A 22,976-nucleotide genomic window follows, 5' to 3' on the forward strand; every position below is an offset into this window, starting at 1 on the left:
TGTTTATTGAAGGATTTTATTTAGTATTAACTACACCCTGGATTTATATGGAAACTGCGCAATGCGTAAATATTCTGCATTATATGCAGAAATGATTTAGGTGTTTCGAAAGATATTTTAGAGCCATTCTGATCGCGCAATTCATGTGTTTTCCGAATGAAATATTTTGAAAGAATATTTTCCCAATTCTACAACAAAACTAGTAATTTTACTGACTGTGGTAGAATTATTAAGGAAGCGAAATTTTACTTAAAAATAATTGTTTTTAAAAGACTTATAACTAGACTTCGTGGAATTGCCACGAGAATCGTAAGGTTTACTGCGCACGCGGTATAGACTGTATGACAAAGGGGCGTGCAAAGGATGGAATATGCCTCTGATGTAAACACTGAGCAGTATACTGCGGTTACAATAAAACCTGTATCCTGCATTCAAGAAATATAATGAATGATCATTGAAGTAGGAAATGTCTAAACATGTAAATACACAATTATTTTATAGTGAGATATATTAACTCTGAAAATTTAATGTAAGATACTCACATCATTCTTGAATATGTTCATTGCAGTGAAGAGTTACGTAAATTTTGAGCGACTGCAAAGTAATCTCCTCCGATGGTCACTTAAACAGTTTTTATATTGGGAAATGTATGTTCAACATCACACGATGTAATACGTGCATATTTGAAGAACGGAAAGTCACAACTTTTTAGTACACCAACGTCAGACGTCTTGTCGTGACCTGATACCACATCATTTATAATACGACGTTGTGAATAGGCAGAATTTTTTAGCAATAATGTTTCTCAACTTACATTTCACTTTTTCTGAAATTAGTGAATTGTTATTTTGGATAACGGTTTGTGATACTTTATCCACTATATTAAGGGCTTCTGAGAGTTGTAGTTTAGACGATTCTAACAGGATGATGCTTTTGCACAAGATTTTAAAATTAGAGTCGGTGAACACAATATCTTCCAATATTCAGAAGGCAATGATTTTACAGGTGCAACAGCGGAACTGTCTGTGCTATCCAATGCATCAATTACCTCCATTATTTTACTGTAATGTTCTGCATAATTCTTGTCTGCACTGAACAAATGTTAAGCTTTGACTATTCCAACCACAGTAATGCAAAAACAAGTGCTTGCATAGGTATAAATTAGCTGTAGCTGCTCTATCTATTTGGACCGGTCACAACTCTTAACATGAACTGCTTATACTACGAGACCGGGCTGTCGCTCACCTCCTCTATACTACCGTACATCGGCAACCTGATAGCATGCTGCGTGTGGCAATTCAACGAAGTCTACTTATAACCAAAGGCACCGTTCTTGGCGAGTGAAATAAGTAATGGGAACGTTAAGAGCGAGTATCTTATCTTTGCTGCAGTCTGTAAGCGAGAAAGCTGACAACTGTGATTAGCAGATTGCTGAAGTGACTTGTGTCTAGAAGGTGGTACCACTCTCAGCTGAAATGGCAACAGATGTCACTGACTGGGCGCTGTACACAAGGACACACCCCAGAAACGAAAAGTGCGAATATCTTGTCTTTGCCGCAGTGTGTGGACGATAAGACTAACGACTATGATTGGCAGATTGCTGACGTGACGTGTATTTGGTGGTACCATTCTCAGTTGTACTGGCTCACTGTTTGGGCTTGTACTGAAGGACACGCGCCAAAAACGCTGGCGCTGGCTGTAACCATTTTACACTAGATACAGGTGAGGTGGCGAGACCTGACGTGTGAGCTGTGCGACAGGGGAAAGAATGAGCTAACAGAAAGAGAGTTTGTTTCATGTTTATACGAATCTACAGACAGGAAGTTCATGTCAGGCTAAAACCTATCTTCCCCTCCTTACCTATTGGCGATATAACCACGGCACATAATAAGGTCTTATCTCCTATACTATACTTATGAAAATTGTAGCACATTACTCTTATCTGTTTCTTTAATTGTTATTGGTAATGTTTTGTAACTCGGAAGTAACACTTTGTGTCGATGTAAATTTTTTCTCAGCAACAGACGAAGTTTTAAAGAGGAAAATTTCAGAATAATATTCGTTATTACTGCAGACAGATGTTGAACTGATCGAAACTTTATCCTTTATTAGCTATTTAGAGAAGGTTTTATTTATTTTATTGGGTTATTTTACGACGCTGTATCAACATCTCAGGTTATTTAGCGTCTGAATGAAATGAAGGTGATAATGCCGGTGAAATGAGTCCGGTGTCCAGCACCGAAAGTTACCCAGCATTTGCTCGTATTGGGTTGAGGGAAAACCCCGGAAAAAACCTCAACTAGGTAACTTGCCCCGGGATTCGAACCCGGGCCACCTGGTTTCGCGGCCAGACGCGCTGACCGTTACTCCACAGGTGTGGACTTTAGAGAAGGTTCTGGTTATGATTTTCATACCATGGAACTTAAAAATTTAGGCAGATGGATGAATGTGAATATCAGAATTTCGTAATAGATTATGATTTTTAAACGCAAAACGATTTAATTAATTATAAACCTAGCAATGAATATTCACAAGCTACTATCAATGTTATGAACTACTAGTTTGTGTATGATAATTCTGCAGCAACTAATATGGAAATACAATGAGTATCAGTACCAGTTTGAAACGCGTAAATTCAACTGTAACATAAATATTATCAATTTAAACGCATTGGCTAAATCTATGTGAAGAATATATTAATGAACTAGGCATACTGGAACATGTCAAACTTCATATTGCGCTTACAAGTAAACATTCTCATGGTGGCAGGTAAAATGTTATATTTTTCTCCCACAATGTTAATAATAATGCCAAAACAAGTGCTTACACAAATTTTGACCGCTCGAGCGCAATTACAGGGCTGTAAAAATAAGTTTCCCTGGGCCGTTTACAGAAAGAAAACACAATTTCACTGAAAGATTTATTAGAACAGCTACAGCAATTGTTGAACTATTTTTCAACATATTCCCCACCGGAATTGAGACATTTGTCACACCGTGGGATCAATTTTTGTATCTCTGTGTTGTAGAAGGCTGCCTCCTGGAATCGGAACCAGTATATGAGAGCCGTCTGCACTTCTCTGTCGATCCAATGGTATGAGAAATGTTTCAATTTCGGTGGAGAATATGTTGAAAAATAGCTCAACATTTGCTGTACCTGTTCCAATAAATTTTTCCATTGAAATTGTGTTTAAATTGTGTAAACGGTCCAAGAGAAATATTTACGGCCCTCGTAATTGCGTGGCCAAAATTTATATAAGCATCTGTTTTGATTTTATTAACATGGTGGAAGAAAAAAATTACTTTTTTATCTGCCTCCCCCCCCAGAAAATGTTTGCTTGTTAGATAAACACAGATTTGATTAGCGTACTAAATAATTATAAAGTTATTTTAATAACAAATAAAACTATTTGGCTTTTAAAGTACTATTTGCACAACCCAGAAAATAACAGTAAACAACATTATGGAGCTAATTATAACTTCAATAACAAAAACAAAAGTCAACACCACACATTAAAGCAATGTAGTAGGTGGTAATCGAAATTTCAGTATTTAGCTTCGTAGTTTAAACATACAAATTTCGTTCAATGTTTTGAATAACATTTCAGAAATAAGACATCCTACATAAATTATATAGCGTAGGTATTTAATAGAAAGTCCCGCGCCGTGGAGTCGTGGTCTAAGGCATCCTGCCTGGCACTCGCGTTACGGAATGCGCGCTGGTTCGAGTCCTCATGCGGGAAGAAATTTTCTCATGAAATTTCGGCCAGTGTATGGGACCGGTGCCCACCCAGCATCGTGATGCACTTGGGGAGGTACGATAGGTAGCGAAATCCGGTTGCGAATGCCAGCTATAACGGCTGGGGGGATCATCGTGCTAACCACACGGTACCTCCATGATCGTCCACCTCTGCTTCGACATGTGGGAGTGAGGCCAGCAGCCGGCTGGTCAGTCTAGGCCCTTCACGGGCTGTAGCGCCACGGATTATTATTATTATTATTATTATTATTATTATTATTATTATTATTATTATTATTATTATTATTATTTAATAGAAAAGTGTCAATTTTCAAAAAGTCCTCATTATTTCTCGTAATGTTTTTAAAAATTATAGTGGGTCTTGAGAAATCAGCTGATTCTTTAATGCAGTCTGCCTTTATTTTGTGCGTACAATTACGGGAGCGTGCTTCGGTAACTTTTATATTGTCCGATTCCACAGTGCAGATGATCTGAAATGGCGCATGTACAAAATGTGACAACTACAGGGTGTCTCAGGATGAATGTAGAATACTTCAGGATAATGTTCACTGGCAATGGGAACCCAGAAAGATATTGCTACATGGGTGAGGCTGGTTTGAGCGGTTACCATGGTGATCCCTTCAAGCCCTGAACTGTCAATACTTTTCTAGTTTTGTGTAGACTGTAGGGGTTGTCAAAGTAACGTAAAAAATACGTGCGACGTAATAGTAGGTTAAGTTCTAAAATAGGCTTAGGCAGAGAGCCCACTAATATGACAGAGATACGACAAAAACACTGATCCAACACGAACTATGATAGCAACATGACAGCAAAGTGACCTGGTACTCACTGGACTGATTCAGTCATTCAACATGTTGTCGGAGGATGAGGACGTTCTCAATCTAGTTAATTTAGCTAATATCAAATTACAGAGACAGAAAACATTGGAGACGATTCTGGGTGCATCCTTTTTGGCATGCTAATTTAGAACAACGCGTTGCTTTTAATCTGTTCAAAGAATTAAATATATACGCAGAAAGATTTAAAATATTCTACAGAATGAGTAGAGAAACGTTTAATCTTTTGGTACAGAAAGTTGGATCTACAATTTATAAAAAGAACACTAACTTCAGGATTTCATCCAATGCTGAAGAACGCCTTCTGATAACTACCAAGTAAATAGGCCCATATGTTTATACATCAGACAAATAATAATTGTTCGTTTCTCGTCCACATCAAAGAAAACATGTGTTTACAATATGTTTATAGGGTAGAGGGGCCAATACCGGACAGGTCCTATTTACGGACACTCCTAACATTTTGTCATTTTGTGCTTATACAGAATCCTTTATATATTCCTTTAGCGAGTCAATGGAAAGCAGTAATATTCTAGAGCTGAATGAAATCCGAGCTCCAGATAGCAGAAAGTGAGTAAAGGTTATTAGGATATTTCGCCCTGTTATAATATTGAGCGGTAAATTATTCTGTGTAAATAAGATAAAATGTTTATTATGTTTTCAATCCGAAAAATAAATGTAGCATCAAAAGACATGGCAAATCTTTAATAAGTTCAATAAAGGCTATATTGAAATTAGGATCGTCTCTCATCTTAACCCTTGTATTACCAACTCACAACTGATAGAACAAAAAGTGGAGCTTGCAGCACTGTGAGCGACACAACACAACACAGATAGTGTCGAGTTGCTGTCTGATAAGATGAGTGGGCTTCCGTTCATTTCAATAAGTTATAGGCCTATAAGAACATACACGTTATCAACAAGCAAAGCATCAAATCCGTGTCGTGTTGCTGTCGCTTGTCGTTCCAGTGGGCGCTCTTCCTTACTCTCTTCCCCACTTTTTCGGCGGTATAAGTACAGCTAGCGCCAGCGTTTTTGGCGTGTGTTCTAAAGTATAACGCCTAGTTTGTGAGCATGTTGTTAATGCAGTTGAGAATGGTATCACTTCCTATACACGTCACATCAGTCATTTGCCAAATACAGTTGTCTGACTGACTGCGGAAAAGGTAAAACACTTATATTTAACGTTCCCATTACTTATTTCACACGCCAAAAACGGTGACGCGGACTATACTACATGATGCAATCGAAACCAATTCAACACCACAGATTGAAGTGCTAAGAGTTGTCACACGTGCACTTAATAAGAAGATATAAATATCAAAGTTACTCACGAGACTGCGTCGCTGCTGTCGTCATCGTCGTCCTGGTCGTCCTCGCTGTCGTAGAAGACGTCATCATCGCCGTCGTCGTCCTCATCGCTGTCCGCCGCCGCCGCTGCTGCTGCCGCCGCCTTCCTTTTCGCCTCCTCCTCGGCCAGGAACTTAGACTTAGGGATCACCACGTCCCTGTGAAAAAGAAACACACTCTTACACACTGTCCAAGACTTTTAAATTATGATTTTGGGAAGCATAGGAGACAAAACAAGTCCTCTAAGCAAGTAGTGAGTGGAGACGGCTAGTCCAGTGATCTCTCTGGAGGGAAGGCATTGCTTGAAGGGAGCTCGCGACTGCAGAGAGGGGATCATTTCAATCTGAACTCAATTGCAGTTAAGGGGAGAGGATGGTATTTTTTAAAACTTTTTTCCTATTTGGTGTAAATTATTAATTTTTTGTATGTAGAGAGCTCATAGCTGTGGCAACTCAACCAAATAAAAATATTTAGAAAAAAAAATTATTTGGGGGCCCAAATTTGAAAAACAAATATACCCAATGCAGGATTATACTAAAACCGATATATCTAAACCGTTTTTAAATATAGATTCAAACAGTTTTTGCAATGTATTTTCAAAAATATGTTCTACAAACTGTCTGTAACAGAATTTTGATATTAGTCCCTACGTTTGTAAAATAAACAATTAAAATTTATTAACAATTTTCTGATTTCCTTTCTTGCAAACAAACGGACGTATTTTTAAAATGAAATCAATTAACAAAATTCTATTACAGAGAAAAGTTTCCTAATAGTCTAAAGAATGTGTGTCCTAAATTTCATGCATGTGTCTTTAATAGTTCAGAAATTATATTCATTTTGTCTGACAATGTAGCAAAAAAAATGAAGTTACTGGAAACCGATAAAAGCGGGCGTGTGATTTAAAAATCCATAGCGCAGGAAGTTTAAAAATGACGTCTCAACATCCGATAATGGCACAAATACCCACAAAATGTTATGCAATGCATTCCACACATATCAAAGGGTATTTTAAAGAAAAAAAAAATTGAAAATTTAATTTACCGGAAACAACAATAAAAGTGGGCGAGTGATTTAAAAATCCATAGCGCAGGAAGTTTAAAAATGACGTCTCAACATCCGATAATGGCACAAATACCCACAAAATGTTATGCAATGCATTCCACACATATCAAAGGGTATTTTAAAGAAAAAAAAATTGAAAATTTAATTTACCGGAAACAACAATAAAAGTGGGCGAGTGATTTAAAAATCCATGGCGCAGGAAGTTTAAAAATGTCGTCTCAACATCCGATAATGGCACAAATACCCACAAAATGTTATGCAATGCATTCCACACATGTAAAATGGTATTTTAAAGAAAAAAATTAGAAAATTTAATTTACCGGAAACAACAATAAAAGTGGGCGAGTGATTTAAAAATCCATAATGCAGGAAATTTAAAAATGGCAATCCACACATATCACAGAGTATTTTAAAGAATATATTTTTTTGAAAATTTAGTAATTTTTCATCAAAAATACCATCCTCTCCCCTTAAGATGCCACACTTTCACCTTCTGCCAAGCGTACCTTACCTCTTAGCGGCCGCAAGCCGATGCTGCCCGCAACACATTTCCGCAAAGCTAGCCTCCGCCCATTCGTTTCTCTCCGTCTCCACCCAAATGCGCCGACTAACTCTACAGATTCCAGACACGGAGTATAGGTAAGAACCGAAAAAAAAAATGCAGACATTTAAAATAATAGTAAAACTCAATGAATCATAATCTTTTATTTAAGTTTTTTAGGTTCGTTTGATTTTCACTGGTTATCAAATATAAGATAAAGTGTTACTGTCATAAAATTCCTGCTTATGCAATAGATTTTTACACCTAATACCATTTTTCTATCAAATGTCTAGAAACAATCAAATGTGTTACAACGAAGTGTTGTTTCAGAATTTGCAAATGTTCGCCAGGCTGCATTCCACACAAGATGCCGATTACACAAATGAACACATTTCATACCAGCTGAGCATACATACTCCGCGGTCCTGCGTCGGTTTACATGCATAACGCAGTCGAGATGCATTTTATACAGGGTGTCCCTTAATTTTTGAGACTATCGTCATAACTAGCGTATTTTAGTGGAATCTAAACATAGTTTTACGCCATACTGTTGATCAGAGCCTACCGATTGAAATAGTTGGAAATTTCTTGATTGTACTTGTCACTATCTCTTGTCACTAGAGAGTTCTTGAAATTTATATTTCCCCCCCCCCCATTCATAAAATATTTTGATGTGATACCTCTTTCACAAAAGGGGAGATCTATAACTGAAACTAGATTAAATTATTTCAGTATTATTTGTATTCATCTTGGTAATAATCAACAGTTTGACTCGTAGACATTTTGTTTTTGCAGCATTAACTTCCCATGATTGTACGAGAAGATTCGAAGAGAACGACAGTTACATAGACTTTCGGCTCCCCCCTACTACCATTAATTCACAACACAATGTCAATACGGCGGTTGCTGTCGTCTGCGATACAACGAACTTTTCTGTTGCTATTCGAGTTCGTCATTTTTTCCGGTTATTACTTATGCTTATTTAAGTTGTGTTAACTGTCGCTAGTGGTTTTATATTTTATTTTATCCGTCTTAGTATTTATTTTATTATTGTAAATATTTTTAAGTTATCACTATTATTTATTATTATTATTATTATTATTATTATTATTATTATTATTATTATTATTGTTGATAATATTATTATTTTTAATGAATTATTTTGTATTACAATCTTTGTATCATTTCTGTCACGATTATTCTATTATTATTATTATTATTATTATTATTATTATTATTATTATTATTATTATTATTACTATTCTTACTATTATTTCTATCATCAGCATTATTATTTGATCTCTGTAAAATTGATGTAGACTACTGGACTGTACCCGAGCACGAGCATATGCTCATTTCGGATATCTATACATATGTATTCATTTCAAATGTAAATTGTAAATAAATTTGAATTTGAATACACAGTGTTACGGAAATTCGTAGTAACGCAGGTTTATATTTTTATATAGGACATTCTAGATTTCATTCCACAAATTTTTTGCCCTCTTCATATGATTTAAGTGATATAAGTATGAAGTACGATAACTCTACTTCAGATCATTAGAAAATACAAGCAATGAATGCGTAAGTTCTTTAGAATAAACGGATTTACAGACTACACATTTGAAAACATGATACAATCATTCATCAAGTCTAGATTTATTTAAAATAGTACTTCCAAAAGCAAAATATTCATACTTTTGCTCATTTGCTGCCAACATAGGAGGTATTTTTGTATTTCTGAGGTTACTTACTAATGGAGTAATGGTACCCGTTTGTGAAAATGAGATTAGTCATTTGTGGCACAGAAAAATTAAGGTAAAATGAAAGAAAGAATATTGTTTTTCAATGTAAATATTCAGATTATGTGTACAATATTAATTATTTAGTAAAACCTGAAGAATGTGACATTTCTGTACACCACCACCGAAAGATAATGCCCCTTCTTTCTCTCTGCGTTTATCGGGTTGCAGTCAATGACGTCACAACTCCCGTTACCGTGGCTAACGTCCCGTTACCATGGTAACTAATTTGCAGACCTCTCATGTTGAGGAGTGTTTTAGACTGACCTTTTTATTTTTTATGCATTATTCTGTGTATTTTAATTCCAATATGAAAAAGCCTGCTGTCCAAAAATCTGAAAGTTAGAATTTATAAAACAGTTATATTACCGGTTGTTCTGTACGGTTGTGAAACTTGGACTCTGACTCTGAGAGAGGAACATAGGTTAAGGGTGTCTGAGAATAAGGTGCTTAGGAAAATATTTGGGGCTAAGCGGGATGAAGTTACAGGAGAATGGAGAAAGTTACACAACGCAGAACTGCACGCATTGTGTTCTTCACCTGACATAATTAGAAACATTAAATCCAGACGTTTGAGATGGGCAGGACATGTAGCACGTATGGGCGAATCCAGAAATGCATATAGAGTGTTAGTTGGGAGACCGGAGGGAAAAAGACCTTTAGGGAGGCCGAGACGTAGATGGGAAAATAATATTAAAATAGATTTGAGGGAGGTGGGATATGATGATAGAGACTGGATTAATCTTGCACAGGATAGGGACCAATGGCGGGCTTATGTGAGGGCGGCAATGAACCTTCGGGTTCCTTAAAAGCCATTTGTAAGTAAGTAAGTAAGTATATGAAAAAGCAATAAAACTATTCATAAACAGAAAAAAAAAGTTTCGTATAGTTGTTAAGAAGTTAATAATTATTATTAATGAAAATTAAGAGCTCTGTGTCCATATTTAATGGTTTTCTGCGTTTTACAAACCAGAAAAGTCAGTGGGATTTTAATAATTATTGGGCGGGACAAGAAGCATCCTTAAGGATTTCAGCCCAAGTAGGCTTTTTCTCTACCCGTTCATCAGTTGTGTGCTGATTGTCCTGCCTGGCTTAACCGCCTTCACCATATGCCGCACCATTCTTCCTCCCTAACACAAGTTCGAATATCATATCTTTAGTAGGTACTGGTCTCACTTAGTCAACTTCATACACCCAAATGGGTCGAGGTTGAGAATTTGTAGGGTTGCAGTTCCTTTCTGCAGACCTATGAGTTGTCTGGAATCCACAACTTCTGACATCTACTAATATTTTGGCAAACAGAATGGAACACCTACTCCGACGAACGGCCGATTCTGCGCCGCATAAACAGGAGGGGTGCCCTGTCTTTCTAGACGGAAAGTTGACAAAAGGGAATAGTGAAGAGTTTCGGTGGAATGAAGAGAGAAAACGGGAAAAAGACAGAAACCTTAACAACTTTGACTTCGTCCACCACAAATACAAATCTGCCATCGTCGGGATTTGAACTTACAAGTAATCATTCTCATGCGGGGGGGGGGGCAGATAAAAAAAAAGTATTTTTCTTTCTTCCACCATGTTAAAAATAAATTCATAAATAATTTAAAATTGCACTTTTTCAATTCAGATTCCTTTCAGCTATAAGCCCTTTTCTCTGCATAGTTTTGCAAACATATCGGCTATATATTTCTTTCCTTCCTTTCCCTTTTTTTGTTCTCTTTATTAGCCGATGAATTTATTATCATAGCCTTTTATTGTGAATTTTATTTAATTTTCGTATTTCTTCTCTTTTTTATTATTATTTTATTACATTCCATTTTGTTATATTCTTCCTTAGGTTTTCCATATTAACCATTTGTACTAAATGAGTTGCTTTTACTATATTCCAATGTATTTTAATTTCTTTTTTTCTATTATGGTATTATTTTCATGTTGTTTAGTGTCGATTTTATTATGCTATTATTATTATTATTTTTTTGTAATATGTTAGCATTCTGTTCTTGAACTTTTTGTTAAATTTTAACTGCTTGTATACTTTGTGACCTGGTTGAATGTAAGAGAAGGTCCTATGGCCGTAACTCTGCCAGTATAAATAAATAATAATAATAATTATTATTATTATATTATTATTATTATTATTATTATCAAAACAAGTGCCACTCGACCGCAATTACAAGGCCGTCCAGGAAGTGATTTTCCCTGCGACCATTTACAGAAAGAAAGCACAATTTCATGGAAAGATTTATTGAAACAGATACAGAAATTGTTGCGCTATTTTTCAACATATTCTCCACCAGAATTGAGACATTTGTCATACCGTGGAATCAGCAGAGAGCTGCACAACACGACACAAGGATAGAAATATTGATCTCATGGTATGACAAATGTCTCAATTCCAGTGGGGAATATGTTGAGAAACAGCGCAACTGCTGTATCTGTACCAATAAATCTTTCCAGCAAATTGTGTTTTTTTTTGCAAACGGCCCCAGGGAAAATCACTTTCTGGACGCCCTAGTAATTGCGGTGGAGTGGCCAAAATTTGTATAAGCACTGGTTTTGACATTATTGACATGGTGGAAGAAAAAAAATTAACTTTTTAATTTGCCCCTATGAGAATATTTGCTTCTCAGATCGGAAGTCGTCGCAAACCAGTACTCTACCAAGAGAACTACCAGACGGCTTTCAATGGTTCTAAATAACTCCAATACTTTATAACGGGCGAATAAGAATAAAATTACGAACTAAAAAAATAACCGAGTTTCATATCAAACACATAATAAAATGGACCCAATTTTGTAAATAATTAATCATCTTAGGTTGTATTCAGGATTCAGACCGAATAGAAGCACAACAGATGCAATATTTATAATAAGGCAAATAGTAGAAAAGGCTTTTCTATGTTTTATAGATTTGACAAAAGCCTTTGATAGAGCTAAATTAGAAGATATAGTAGAAATCTTGCAAGAGAAAGAAATACCAAGAACAGTAATAAATTTGATAACGGATATAAATACAAATACTGAAACCAAGATTTCTATAAATGGGAAATTTACGGAAGGAATTAAGTGTGCAAAAGGAATAAAACAAGGAGATTCTCTAAGTCCTTTATTGTTTAATCTGATAATGGATAAAATTATACAAAATGTAAAGTATCTCCCAGGTTACCAGATGGGAAATAAAAATTTTAACATAGTATGTTATGCTGATGACGCAGTTCTGATTGCCAGAACAGAGGATGAACTTCAACGATTACTTCATCGATTCGCGACAAAAGCAGAAAAATTTAATATGGAAATTTCTACAAATAAAACTAAATGTATGTGTATATCTAAGAACCCAATAAGATGTAAACTGGAAGTTAATGGGAAAATTATACAGCAAGTTATGGATTTTAAATATCTTGGAATACACATTTCTAGTTCTCGTAGATTGATTGATGAAGTAAGAACTCAGGTTTTTAAAGCATCGAGAATATCAGGATACTTACGAGATGTCATCTGGAAAAACAAATATCTAAACACAGAAAGTAAAGTAAAAATTTATAAAACATGTGTACGACCAATAATGACATACGGAGCGGATACAAGAGCAGATACTAGCCAAACGAAACGACTCATGAGAACAGCAGAAATGAATACTTTAAGAACCATAGTAAGCAAAACAAGATTTGACAGAGTTAGGAACCAGGATGTTAGGAAGGAATGTAATATTATAGATGTTGAAACTTTCATCACAACGAGGAGAAGGGAATGGAGCTCCCATGTGGATAGAACTGACAACACGAGACTTATTAAGGCAGCAAAGAACCTACGCCCTAGAGGAAAAAGAGAAGTGGGCAGACCTCTCAAGAGATGGAATGAGACGTAATCATCATTGACGTAGTGTGTGTAAACAAACAGGCTTGTGCCTATAGAAAAGAAGAAGAAGAAGAAGAAGAAGAAGAAGAAGGTTGTAAATATAACTATGCTTGCCCCTAAACTGAAGTATTCAAGATCCAAATTTATAAGCAAACGTTCTGATGGGGGCAGATAAAAAAGTTAAAATTTATTCTTCCACCGTGTTAATAATGCCAAAAGAAATGCTTATACAAATTTTAGTCACTCGACCGCAATTACGAGAGTCGTAAAAAAATAAGTTCGCCAAGGGCCCTTAACAGAAAGAAAACACAATTTCATTGGAAAAATTTATTGGAAAAGACACAGCACTTGTTGAGCTATATTTTAACATATTCCCTACCGGAACTGAGACATTTGACATATTATGCGATCGACAGAGAGGTGCAGACGGCTGGTTCTGATCCCAGGCTGCTGACTTCTGTGACACAAGGATATAAAAATTGACCCCATGGTATGACAAAAGTCTCAGTTCCAGTGGGAGATATGTTGACAAATAGCGCAACAATTGCTGTATCAATTTCAACAAATCTTTCCATGCAATTGTGTTTTTTTTTCTGTAAACGACCCCAGAGAAAATCACTTTCTGGACGGCCTAGTAATTGCGGTGGAGTGGCCAAAATTTGTATAAGCACTGGTTTTGACGTTATTAACATGGTATTATTTTAATGTACCGAAGTACATATGATATGTCCATGCAGATATTCTGCGTCATCATACGATGAAAGAGTAATGGAACGGAGAAAAATTCTCTCCGGCGCCGGGATTTGAACCCGGGTTTTCACCTCTTCGTGCTGATGCTTTATCCACTAAGTCACACCGGATACAACCCCGGCGTCGGATAGAATCGTCTCAGATTAAGCTCCAACTCTTGGGTTCCCTCTAGTGGCCGCCCTCTGCACTACGTCATAGATGTCTATGAACGTAGGACCGAAGTCCAGACATGTGCTGAGGTGCACTCCTTATGAGTGACTAGTTGGCCGGGATCCGACGGAATAAGCGCCGTCTTAAATCACGAGGTGATTTACGCATATCATATATATTATTTTAATGTACCGAAGTACATATGATATTTCCATGCAGATATTCTGCGTCATCATACGATGAAAGAGTAATGGAACGGAGAAAAATTCTCTCCGGCGCCGGGACTTGAACCCGGGTTTTCAGCTCTACGTGCTGATGCTTTATCCACTAAGCCACACCGGATACAACTCCGGCGTCGGATAGAATCGTCTCAGATTAAGCTCCAACTCTTGGGTTCCCTCTAGTGGCCGCCCTCTGCAAATCCCGGCGCCGGAGAGAATTTTTCTCCGTTCCATTACTCTTTCATCTTATTAACATGGTGCAAGACAAAATTTAACTTTTTAATCTGCCCCTATGAGAATGTTTGGTTCTCAGATCTGAGATCGTCGCAAGCCAGTGCTCTACCGAGAGAACTACCAGACGGCTTTCAATGATTCTAAAGAACGCCAATACTTTATAACGGGCGAATAGGAATAAAATTACGAACTAAAAAAGTAACCGAGTTCTTTGAATACATAACTCAAAGGCCGCGTAATGAAGCTTTCACAAATAGAATATTCTATTAACCTGTCATACTTAATTCATGGCGGCACACCGCAACCAAGGGAATAGCTCAATTGGCTCTAGGGTACTTAATCTCGCAATACTAGATACGTATTCTAGGATTCCTTTACAATGCAACCAAGGGAGATAATCGTGTGCTCTGTTTTCGTATTAGAACGTTTGAAATTCAATCCACGAGTCGGATATCGCGAATGAGAATATCTTGTGTTGCTGGTTTCTTCCAAGTCAATTTCGCAATAGTGCTTTGAGACAGGTTACGAATGCATCCTTGCCTTTACAACGAACGTAACAAGAAAGGAAATTGAGAGGAAGAAAATTTGAGTTGCAGGATAGACTAGAATGTTTTTTGTAGGCTCGAAGACATTCGGTCACTTCTCTCACTCTAACTGAAGGAATTTAGAGAGTCTTAATTAAAAGGCAAATGACAAAAAGTAAACTTAGTTTATTAAAATACACAATGATGGATGCCGGCTTTTCAAAGGCAGAATCCGGGTTGGATTAATACAATTAAGTTCACATTGATCCATTATATAATGTTATTCAGAAGGACTAATACATATTTTATGCTAGAACATGCCGAAATGTAGTAATTATACACCTGGTAGCAGTCCTTTAATGCATGTCATTAAAGTACACCTACTCATTAAAGTACAGGTATTCAGCCAATCACAAGTCAGCTTTGTACCGTTATATCGATTATTCTCGGATATGCAATTGACAGACAATTAGCGAAAAGTCACGGAGGCTGGAAATCCAATACTGTCGCAGAAGGTTATGTTCTGTTACTATAATAATTAGCTTTAATTGTAAATAATATTCAAATAAATTCAATTTGTCATCTCGTTTTTCAATTCTAAATCAATTTCCAGGTTATATCAGACTAATGTTCATTCTTATTCTGTGACAAGGTCAATGACATTCGGCCTCGGAAAAAATCAATACTTTCGCGTATGCTCATATCTCACAATTCAGGTCAGTTCGCACATAACCATAAAAAGACCTAATTTTCAATACTTTCAAGTTAGAAATATGGTCGAGCATAAAAAGTCGTATGAAACTTGCCTATAATGGTAATTAAGACGCTCGTATGAAAATTATGGAACTTGTTTGCGCTCGTTTCATAAAGAATCATACTTGCGTCTTAATTACTACCATTATAGGCTCGTTGCATAATGTACTATTAAGGGAAGTGGTATTACGAACTATTCTAACGCGTAACAAGCGGCAAGAAGGAAAGACATAAGACTTAGTCATTACATTTATTGTATATTCACATGATATCAGTAGATTTCAACAGTTCACAGTAACGGTCAAAAACTTCACCGTCGGAGCACTTTTCCGCTCTGTTGACAACAAAAAGTGTTGCTAATCTCAGAGTGGCTTTGTCGTTCTTTTATGACAGTAGTACTATTCATAAACAATTATGGAAAATACGAGAATTTTACTTGAAGCAAGTAAGGAGATAGATTTGGAAGTAAATCCCGAAAAAAAAAACAAAGTATATTATTATGTCTCGTGACCAGAATATAGTACAAAACGGAAATACAAAAATTATAAATTTATTCTTTGAACAGATGGAAAAAATTAAAATATCTTGCAGCAACAGTAACAAATATAAGTGACACTCGAGATGAAATTAAACGCAGAATAAATATAGGAAATGCCTGTTATTATTCGGTTTGAGAAGTTTTTATCATCCAATCTGCTCTCGAAAAAGCTGAAAGTTAAAATTTATAAAACAGTTATATTACCGATTGTTCTGTATGGTAGTGAAACCTGGACTCTCACTTTGAGAAAGGAACAAAGGTTTAGGGTGTTCTAGAATAAGATGCTTAGGAAGATATTTGGGGCTAAGAGGGATGAAGTTACAGGAGAATGGAGAAATTTACACAACGCAGAACTGCACGTATTGTATTCTTCACCTAACATAGGAACATCAAATCCAGACGTTTGAGATTGGCAAGGTATGTAACACGTATAGGTGAATCCAGAAATGCATTTAGAGTGTTAGTTGGAAAGATTTGAGGGAAAGAGACCTTTGGCGAGGTCGAGACTTAGAAGGGAAGATAATTATAAAGATGGATTTGAGGGAGATGGAGTATGATGATAGAGACTGGATTTTATGATGTACCGAAGTACATATTATGATATTTCCGTGCAGATATTCTGCGTCATCATATGATGAAGTTGAGTAGAACGGAGAAAAATTCTCTTCGGCACTAGGACTCGAACCCAGGTTTTTCAGTTCTACGTGCTGACGCTTTATCCACTAAACCACACTGGATTCCAGTTCCGATGTCAGATTGAATCCTCTCAGTTTAAGTTATACCGGATCCCGGCCACTTAGTCACCCGTAATGAGTGCACCTCTGCACATAGTGTGTTGGACATTGTGCCACTGTGATACATCTGTGACACAGTGCATGAGGGTTGGCCACCAAAGGGAAATTGAGAGGTGTAACTTAAACTGAGAGGATTCAATCCGGCATCGGAACTGGAATCCGATGTAGCTTAGTGGATAAAGCGTGAGCACGTAGAGCTGAAAACCCGGGTTCGAGTCCCGGTGCAGGAGAGAATTTTTCTCCGCTCCACCCATCCTTCATCATATGACAATTGACTGATTATGTATTTTATACTTGTATTTATATTTACTTTTACTTTATCTTATTTAATATAATTTAGAGAGCTTTTACTAAAAACTATTTTATGCACCATGTACACAAAACCTTTATCGGACTCATCCCGTATTTTGGACTCGGTTTACGCCTCATCCAAAAACACTGAATTCGTCCGCTAAAGCCTTATTTTGCGTACTTGATACATAAACAACTATTATTTTCGCACCACTTTCATTTAGGTCTAATAATTTAAAATTTATGTCTATACTAAAAGCCAGGTTATGAACCGACGAAACAGGAAGTAGTTGGAAGGGCGAGAGGAAAGTGCGGGTTAGAGGGGTAGCCTGTGCAGCGATGGCACGTTGAGTGTGGGGGGTGGAGGGGAGAACGAGAACGGAGCTTTTCATTGGACCTCGCGTGAAAATGTCGTCTGCTAACGAAAATCTGGCAACAGAATCACGGAGACAGTGTTGCCAAACTTGGCAATTCATTTGCAGTACCACGTGCATTACGAGTCGCATTTCGTACCAGCGTCATTAGCTCCTGCTTTCTTAAAAACAGTAATTTTAATTACTAATATTGTAGATAGTGTTAACGAGAACTATATACAGTAGTTATTTTAAACATATCGGTGACAAACGCTGAACACGCTTTGAATCTCGCCCCACTATGTGGCAACAGAGCTCAGAAAGAGACCAACAGAACGTTGCTTCCGGTTTAGTCGGTTCATAACCTGGCTTTTAGTACAGATATGATAAGATGGAATTTATTTCATGCGTAAGAATATAAGAAAGGAAAAGAAAGTGTAGATAGAACAAAGGCTGAAGATATAAAGGACTCTCAGTCTATCTGCATTACCAGAAGACAAGTTGATAGGAATTTACGAAGCAGTACACTTGTTTGGAAGTCGGAGTCACCCGAGGGGGACATTAAGGTTCAATTCTCTGAAATTCTGTTCAACAATGACAACTGAGCGAGAATGTGTCGGGACTGGAAAGGAACAAGGACATCGATTCGTCTCTGTCACTTCACCTGACGCCTTGAGCGTTTCAACTGTCTTTAATTCTGTAGAAAACTTTTCTCTAAAACAAAAGTTCCAGGAAAAAAAAAGCGAGGGAGGAAGACTGGAGAGATTTTTAACAGTCGGGTATGTCTGTTGCTTATTTGTTGCAGGGAAGACGAAGCAAGTGGCATCCCGAAGTTTACGCCAAGAGAATATTCTCGACGGGAGAAGGTCTGAACACACTTCCACGGCCCAGTCTGAAGCTGTCTTGTTCTTCTCGGAAGATTTTTTTTTCTAAATCATAAATAATTAGTATGCAGCAGCTTATTCTTAAGATATCGTTCGTAAAAAATGGTTTTACCACAATTTATTTCCCTTATACATCTTGATTACACAACTTTTAACACTGTATCACTTCGGAATATGTATGATAAAAACTTTCTTGTGTTAAATATTAACGTATTCGACCTTTTTCAGTTATCTTCGGAACTGGTCGTTGTTGGTCTTGGCGCATCTTGTTTCCTGTGTGGGTGCGTTCGTAGTGTAGAGTCAAAGAGTGTATGTGTTTTGAAATTGAGTTGTGTGTTGAGAATATCGTTGGGGTGTGTTTTCGTGTGTCTGTATATTTCATATTGTTCTAGTGTGTTGAGTTTCTGGCTTTTTGGTTGGATGTGCAGCATTTCCATGTCTGTGTTGATGTCTCTGTAGGTGTGGTTGGCATTTGTGATGTGTTCTTCATATGTGGAAGTGTTTTGTAATTTTGTTATGGCTGTGATGTGTTCTTTGTAACGTGTTTGAAATGATCTACCTGTCTGTCCTATGTAGAAGTTGTTGCAGGTGTTACATTTGAGTTTGTATACGCCTGTATGGTTGTATTTGTTCGTTTGTGTTGTTTGTGTGTTGAGATGTTTTTGTAGAGTGTTATTTGTTCTGTATGCGATTTTGTAGTTTAATTTCTTGAATGAGGTTGCAATTTTGTGTGTGTTTTTGTTTTCGTATGTTAGTGTGATGTATTTTTTGTGTTCTTGTGTTTGTGTTGTATTCTTATGTTTTTTGTGGTTTTGTTTTGTCTTACGTATTTTGTTGTCTATTATGTTGGGGTTGTATCCGTTTTCTTGTGCTATGCATTTGGTTGTGTTTAGTTCTTCGTTGTAATCCTGTTGGTTCATTGGTATGTTGAGTAGTCTGTGTACCATTGCTCGGAATGCAGCTTGTTTGTGTTGTGTGGGGTGGTTGGATGTGTTGTGTATGTGTGTTGTTGTTATTGTTATTGTTGTGGGTTTTCTGTATACTTCGAATGTGTGTTGGGTTGTCTACTTTTGTTATTGTGATGTCTAGAAAATTTATGGATTTGTTGTTTTCAATTTCTGATGTGTAGTGAAGCTTTGGGTGTATTTTGTTTATTTCCCTTAGCCTATCGTTTGGTTCATCGATGCATTTTCACTTACTTTGACACATCACTATTTTGTTCAAAACAAATTTCACTCGAATTTGCTAGGAATTCAACTCAAGATCTCCGGCATAGGAACCATTGTTTGGCCAAGGAGCATTAGAGAGTGAAATGCTATTTCTCGTTCTCCGGTTCCTCTCGTATCTACTTCCAGCGATCACGGTGCAACTCCATTATCTCCACCTACTCCCGCTTTTGAAGTACCGGTAGGTGCACAGTAACAACTTTCACCTTCCTACATGGCAAATAAAAGGTAAGACGAGTGTGCACGTTGAGAAGTTAATTACAACGTGCAATATTACATACACCCACTCCATGTAACAGAAAACAAGACTTCGTTAGCAAGAATCCCTGAAAGCTTTTGGTTGGAGTTCAGCCCTAGGCGACAAGCGCTTTATATACCCACGCCTTCCTGAAGTAGCCATGAATAACAGTCCCGTCTACTAATCTTTACAGTCAGTGTAATATAATTATTATTCTTCTTCTCCATGTTTTAGGTTTATCAGCTTCTTTCCGCAGATAACGAGTTGGACCATAGTTTGTGGAGTCTTCCAGGTCCCATATTTTCAATAGAACGATTCAATATAATATAATATAATATAATATAATATAATATAATATAATATAATATAATATAATATAATATAATATGATATAATATAATATTTTAATTCAAATTTAAATATACAGAATACAGAATAAAGATGAATATAATTACAAAACAAACAAGAGAAACAGAAATAAAATAATACAGGCAATATAAAAAGAAGATACAGTAGTATTACCAAAATTTGAGACCGAATGAGCAGCGCTCGTGCTCGGTCGCAGTTCAGATATAATATTAAAATAAAAATAATACTAATAATAATAATAATAATATAATATAATATAATATAATATAATATAATATAATATAATATAATATAATATAATATAATATGATATAATATAATAATATAATATAATATAATATGATATAATATAATAATATAATATAATATAATATAATAATATAATATAATAATATAATATAATATAATATAATATAATATAATATTTTCATTTAAATTTAAATATACAGAATACAGAATAAATAAGAATATGATTACAAAACAAACAAGAGAAACAGAAATAAAATAATACAAACAATATAAAAAGAAGATACAGTAGTATTAACAAAATTTGAGACCGAATGAGCAGCGCTCGTGCTCGGTCGCAGTTCAGACATAACATTAAAATAAAAATAATAATAATAATAATAATAATAATAATAATAATAATAATAATAATAATACTAATAATAATAATATAATATAATATAATATAATATAATATAATATAATATAATATAATATTTTCATTTAAATTTAAATATACAGAATACAGAATAAAGAAGAATATAATTACAAAACAAACAAGAGAAACAGAAATAAAATAATACAGGCAATATAGAAAGAAGATACAGTAGTATTAACAAAATTTGAGACCGAATGAGCAGCGCTCGTGCTCGATCGCAGTTCAGATATAATATTAAAATAAAAATAATAATAATAATAATATAATATAATATATAATATATAATATAATGTAATATAATATAATAAATATAACATAATATAATATAATATAATATAATATAATATAATATAATATAATATAATATAATGTAATGTAATGTAATGTAATATAATAAATATAATATAATATAATATAATAAATATAATATAATATAATATAATATAATATAATATAATATAATATAATATAATATAATATAATATAATATATAATAAATATAATGTAATATAATATAACATAATATAATATAATATAATAAAAAAGGTAAAGGTATCCCCGTAACATACCATGAAGGCATTTGGGGGGCATGGAGGTAGAGCCCCATGCTTTCCATGACCTCAGCACTAGAATGAGGTGGTGTGATCGGCACCACGCTCTGACCGCCTTTTACCACCGGGAAAGACCCGGTACTCAGGCCGTTCTGAAAGTTTGGCAACGAGAAAAAAATCCTGTCACCACCTGGGATCTTCCAGTCCGTAGCCAGCTGCTCTACCAACTGAGCTACCAAGCCGATAATATAATATAATATAATATAATATAATAAATATAATATAATATAATATATATAATATAATGTAATATAATAAATATAATATAATATAATATAATATAATATAATATAATATAATATAATATAATATAATATAATATAATATAATATAATGTAATATAATATAATATAATGTAATGTAATATAACATAACATAACATAATTACTTACAAATGGCTTTTAGGGAACCCGCAGGTTCATTGTCGTCCTCACATAAGCCCACCATCGGTCCCTATCCTGAGCAAGATTAATCCAGTCTATACCATCATATCCCACCTCCCTTAAATTCATTTTAATATTATCCTCCTATCTACGTCTCGGACTTCTCAAAAACATTTTTCCCTCCGGCCTCCCAACTAACACTCTATACCAGGGGTCGTCAGCACAGAGCACGCTGGGGCTAGCCTCTCTTACCCGCGGAAAACGCAGTGCACTATAGTGCTCTCGTAGATGCTAGCGGGTATGCTCTCTATCTCTCCCTGTTGCACGACAGTGCACACAGGACGGCACCGCGTACCCATTGCACATATCAGCGAGTGCTGACGACCACTGCTCTATATGCATTTCTGGATTCGCCCATACGTGCTACATGCCCTGCTCATCTCAAACGTCTGGATTTAATATTCCTGATTATGTCAGGTGAAGAATACAATGCGTGCAATTCTACGTTTTGTAACTTTCTCCATTCTCTTGTAACTTCATCCCTCTTAGCCCCAAATATTTTCTTAAGCACCTTATTCTCAAACATCCTTAATCTGTGTTCCTCTCTCAAAGTGAGAGTCCAAGTTTCACAATCGTACAGAACAACGGTATTATAACTGTTTTATGAATTCTAACTTTCAGATTTTTTGACAGCAGACTAGATGACAAAAGTTTCTCAACCGATTAATAACAGGCATTTCCCATATTTATTCTGCATTTAATTTCCTCCCGAGTGCCATTTATATT

The 22,976-nt window shown here is 35.7% G+C and overlaps 1 protein-coding gene across 2 annotated transcripts in view; it reads right to left on the minus strand.

Annotated features, from left to right (window-relative positions):
• Cow (Proteoglycan Cow) overlaps nt 1–22,976 on the minus strand; it is a 1,076,490-nt gene that overhangs the window by 241,906 nt on the left and 811,608 nt on the right. For both annotated transcript variants that reach the window (XM_069844415.1, XM_069844416.1), the window contains exon 4: nt 5,930–6,103. In XM_069844415.1, the coding sequence (XP_069700516.1) occupies nt 5,930–6,103 (174 nt within the window). The remainder of the gene's footprint in view (nt 1–5,929; nt 6,104–22,976) is intronic.

The sequence above is a fragment of the Periplaneta americana genome, chromosome 13 (genome assembly GCF_040183065.1).
Source record: "Periplaneta americana isolate PAMFEO1 chromosome 13, P.americana_PAMFEO1_priV1, whole genome shotgun sequence".
Lineage (NCBI taxonomy): Eukaryota > Metazoa > Arthropoda > Insecta > Blattodea > Blattidae > Periplaneta > Periplaneta americana.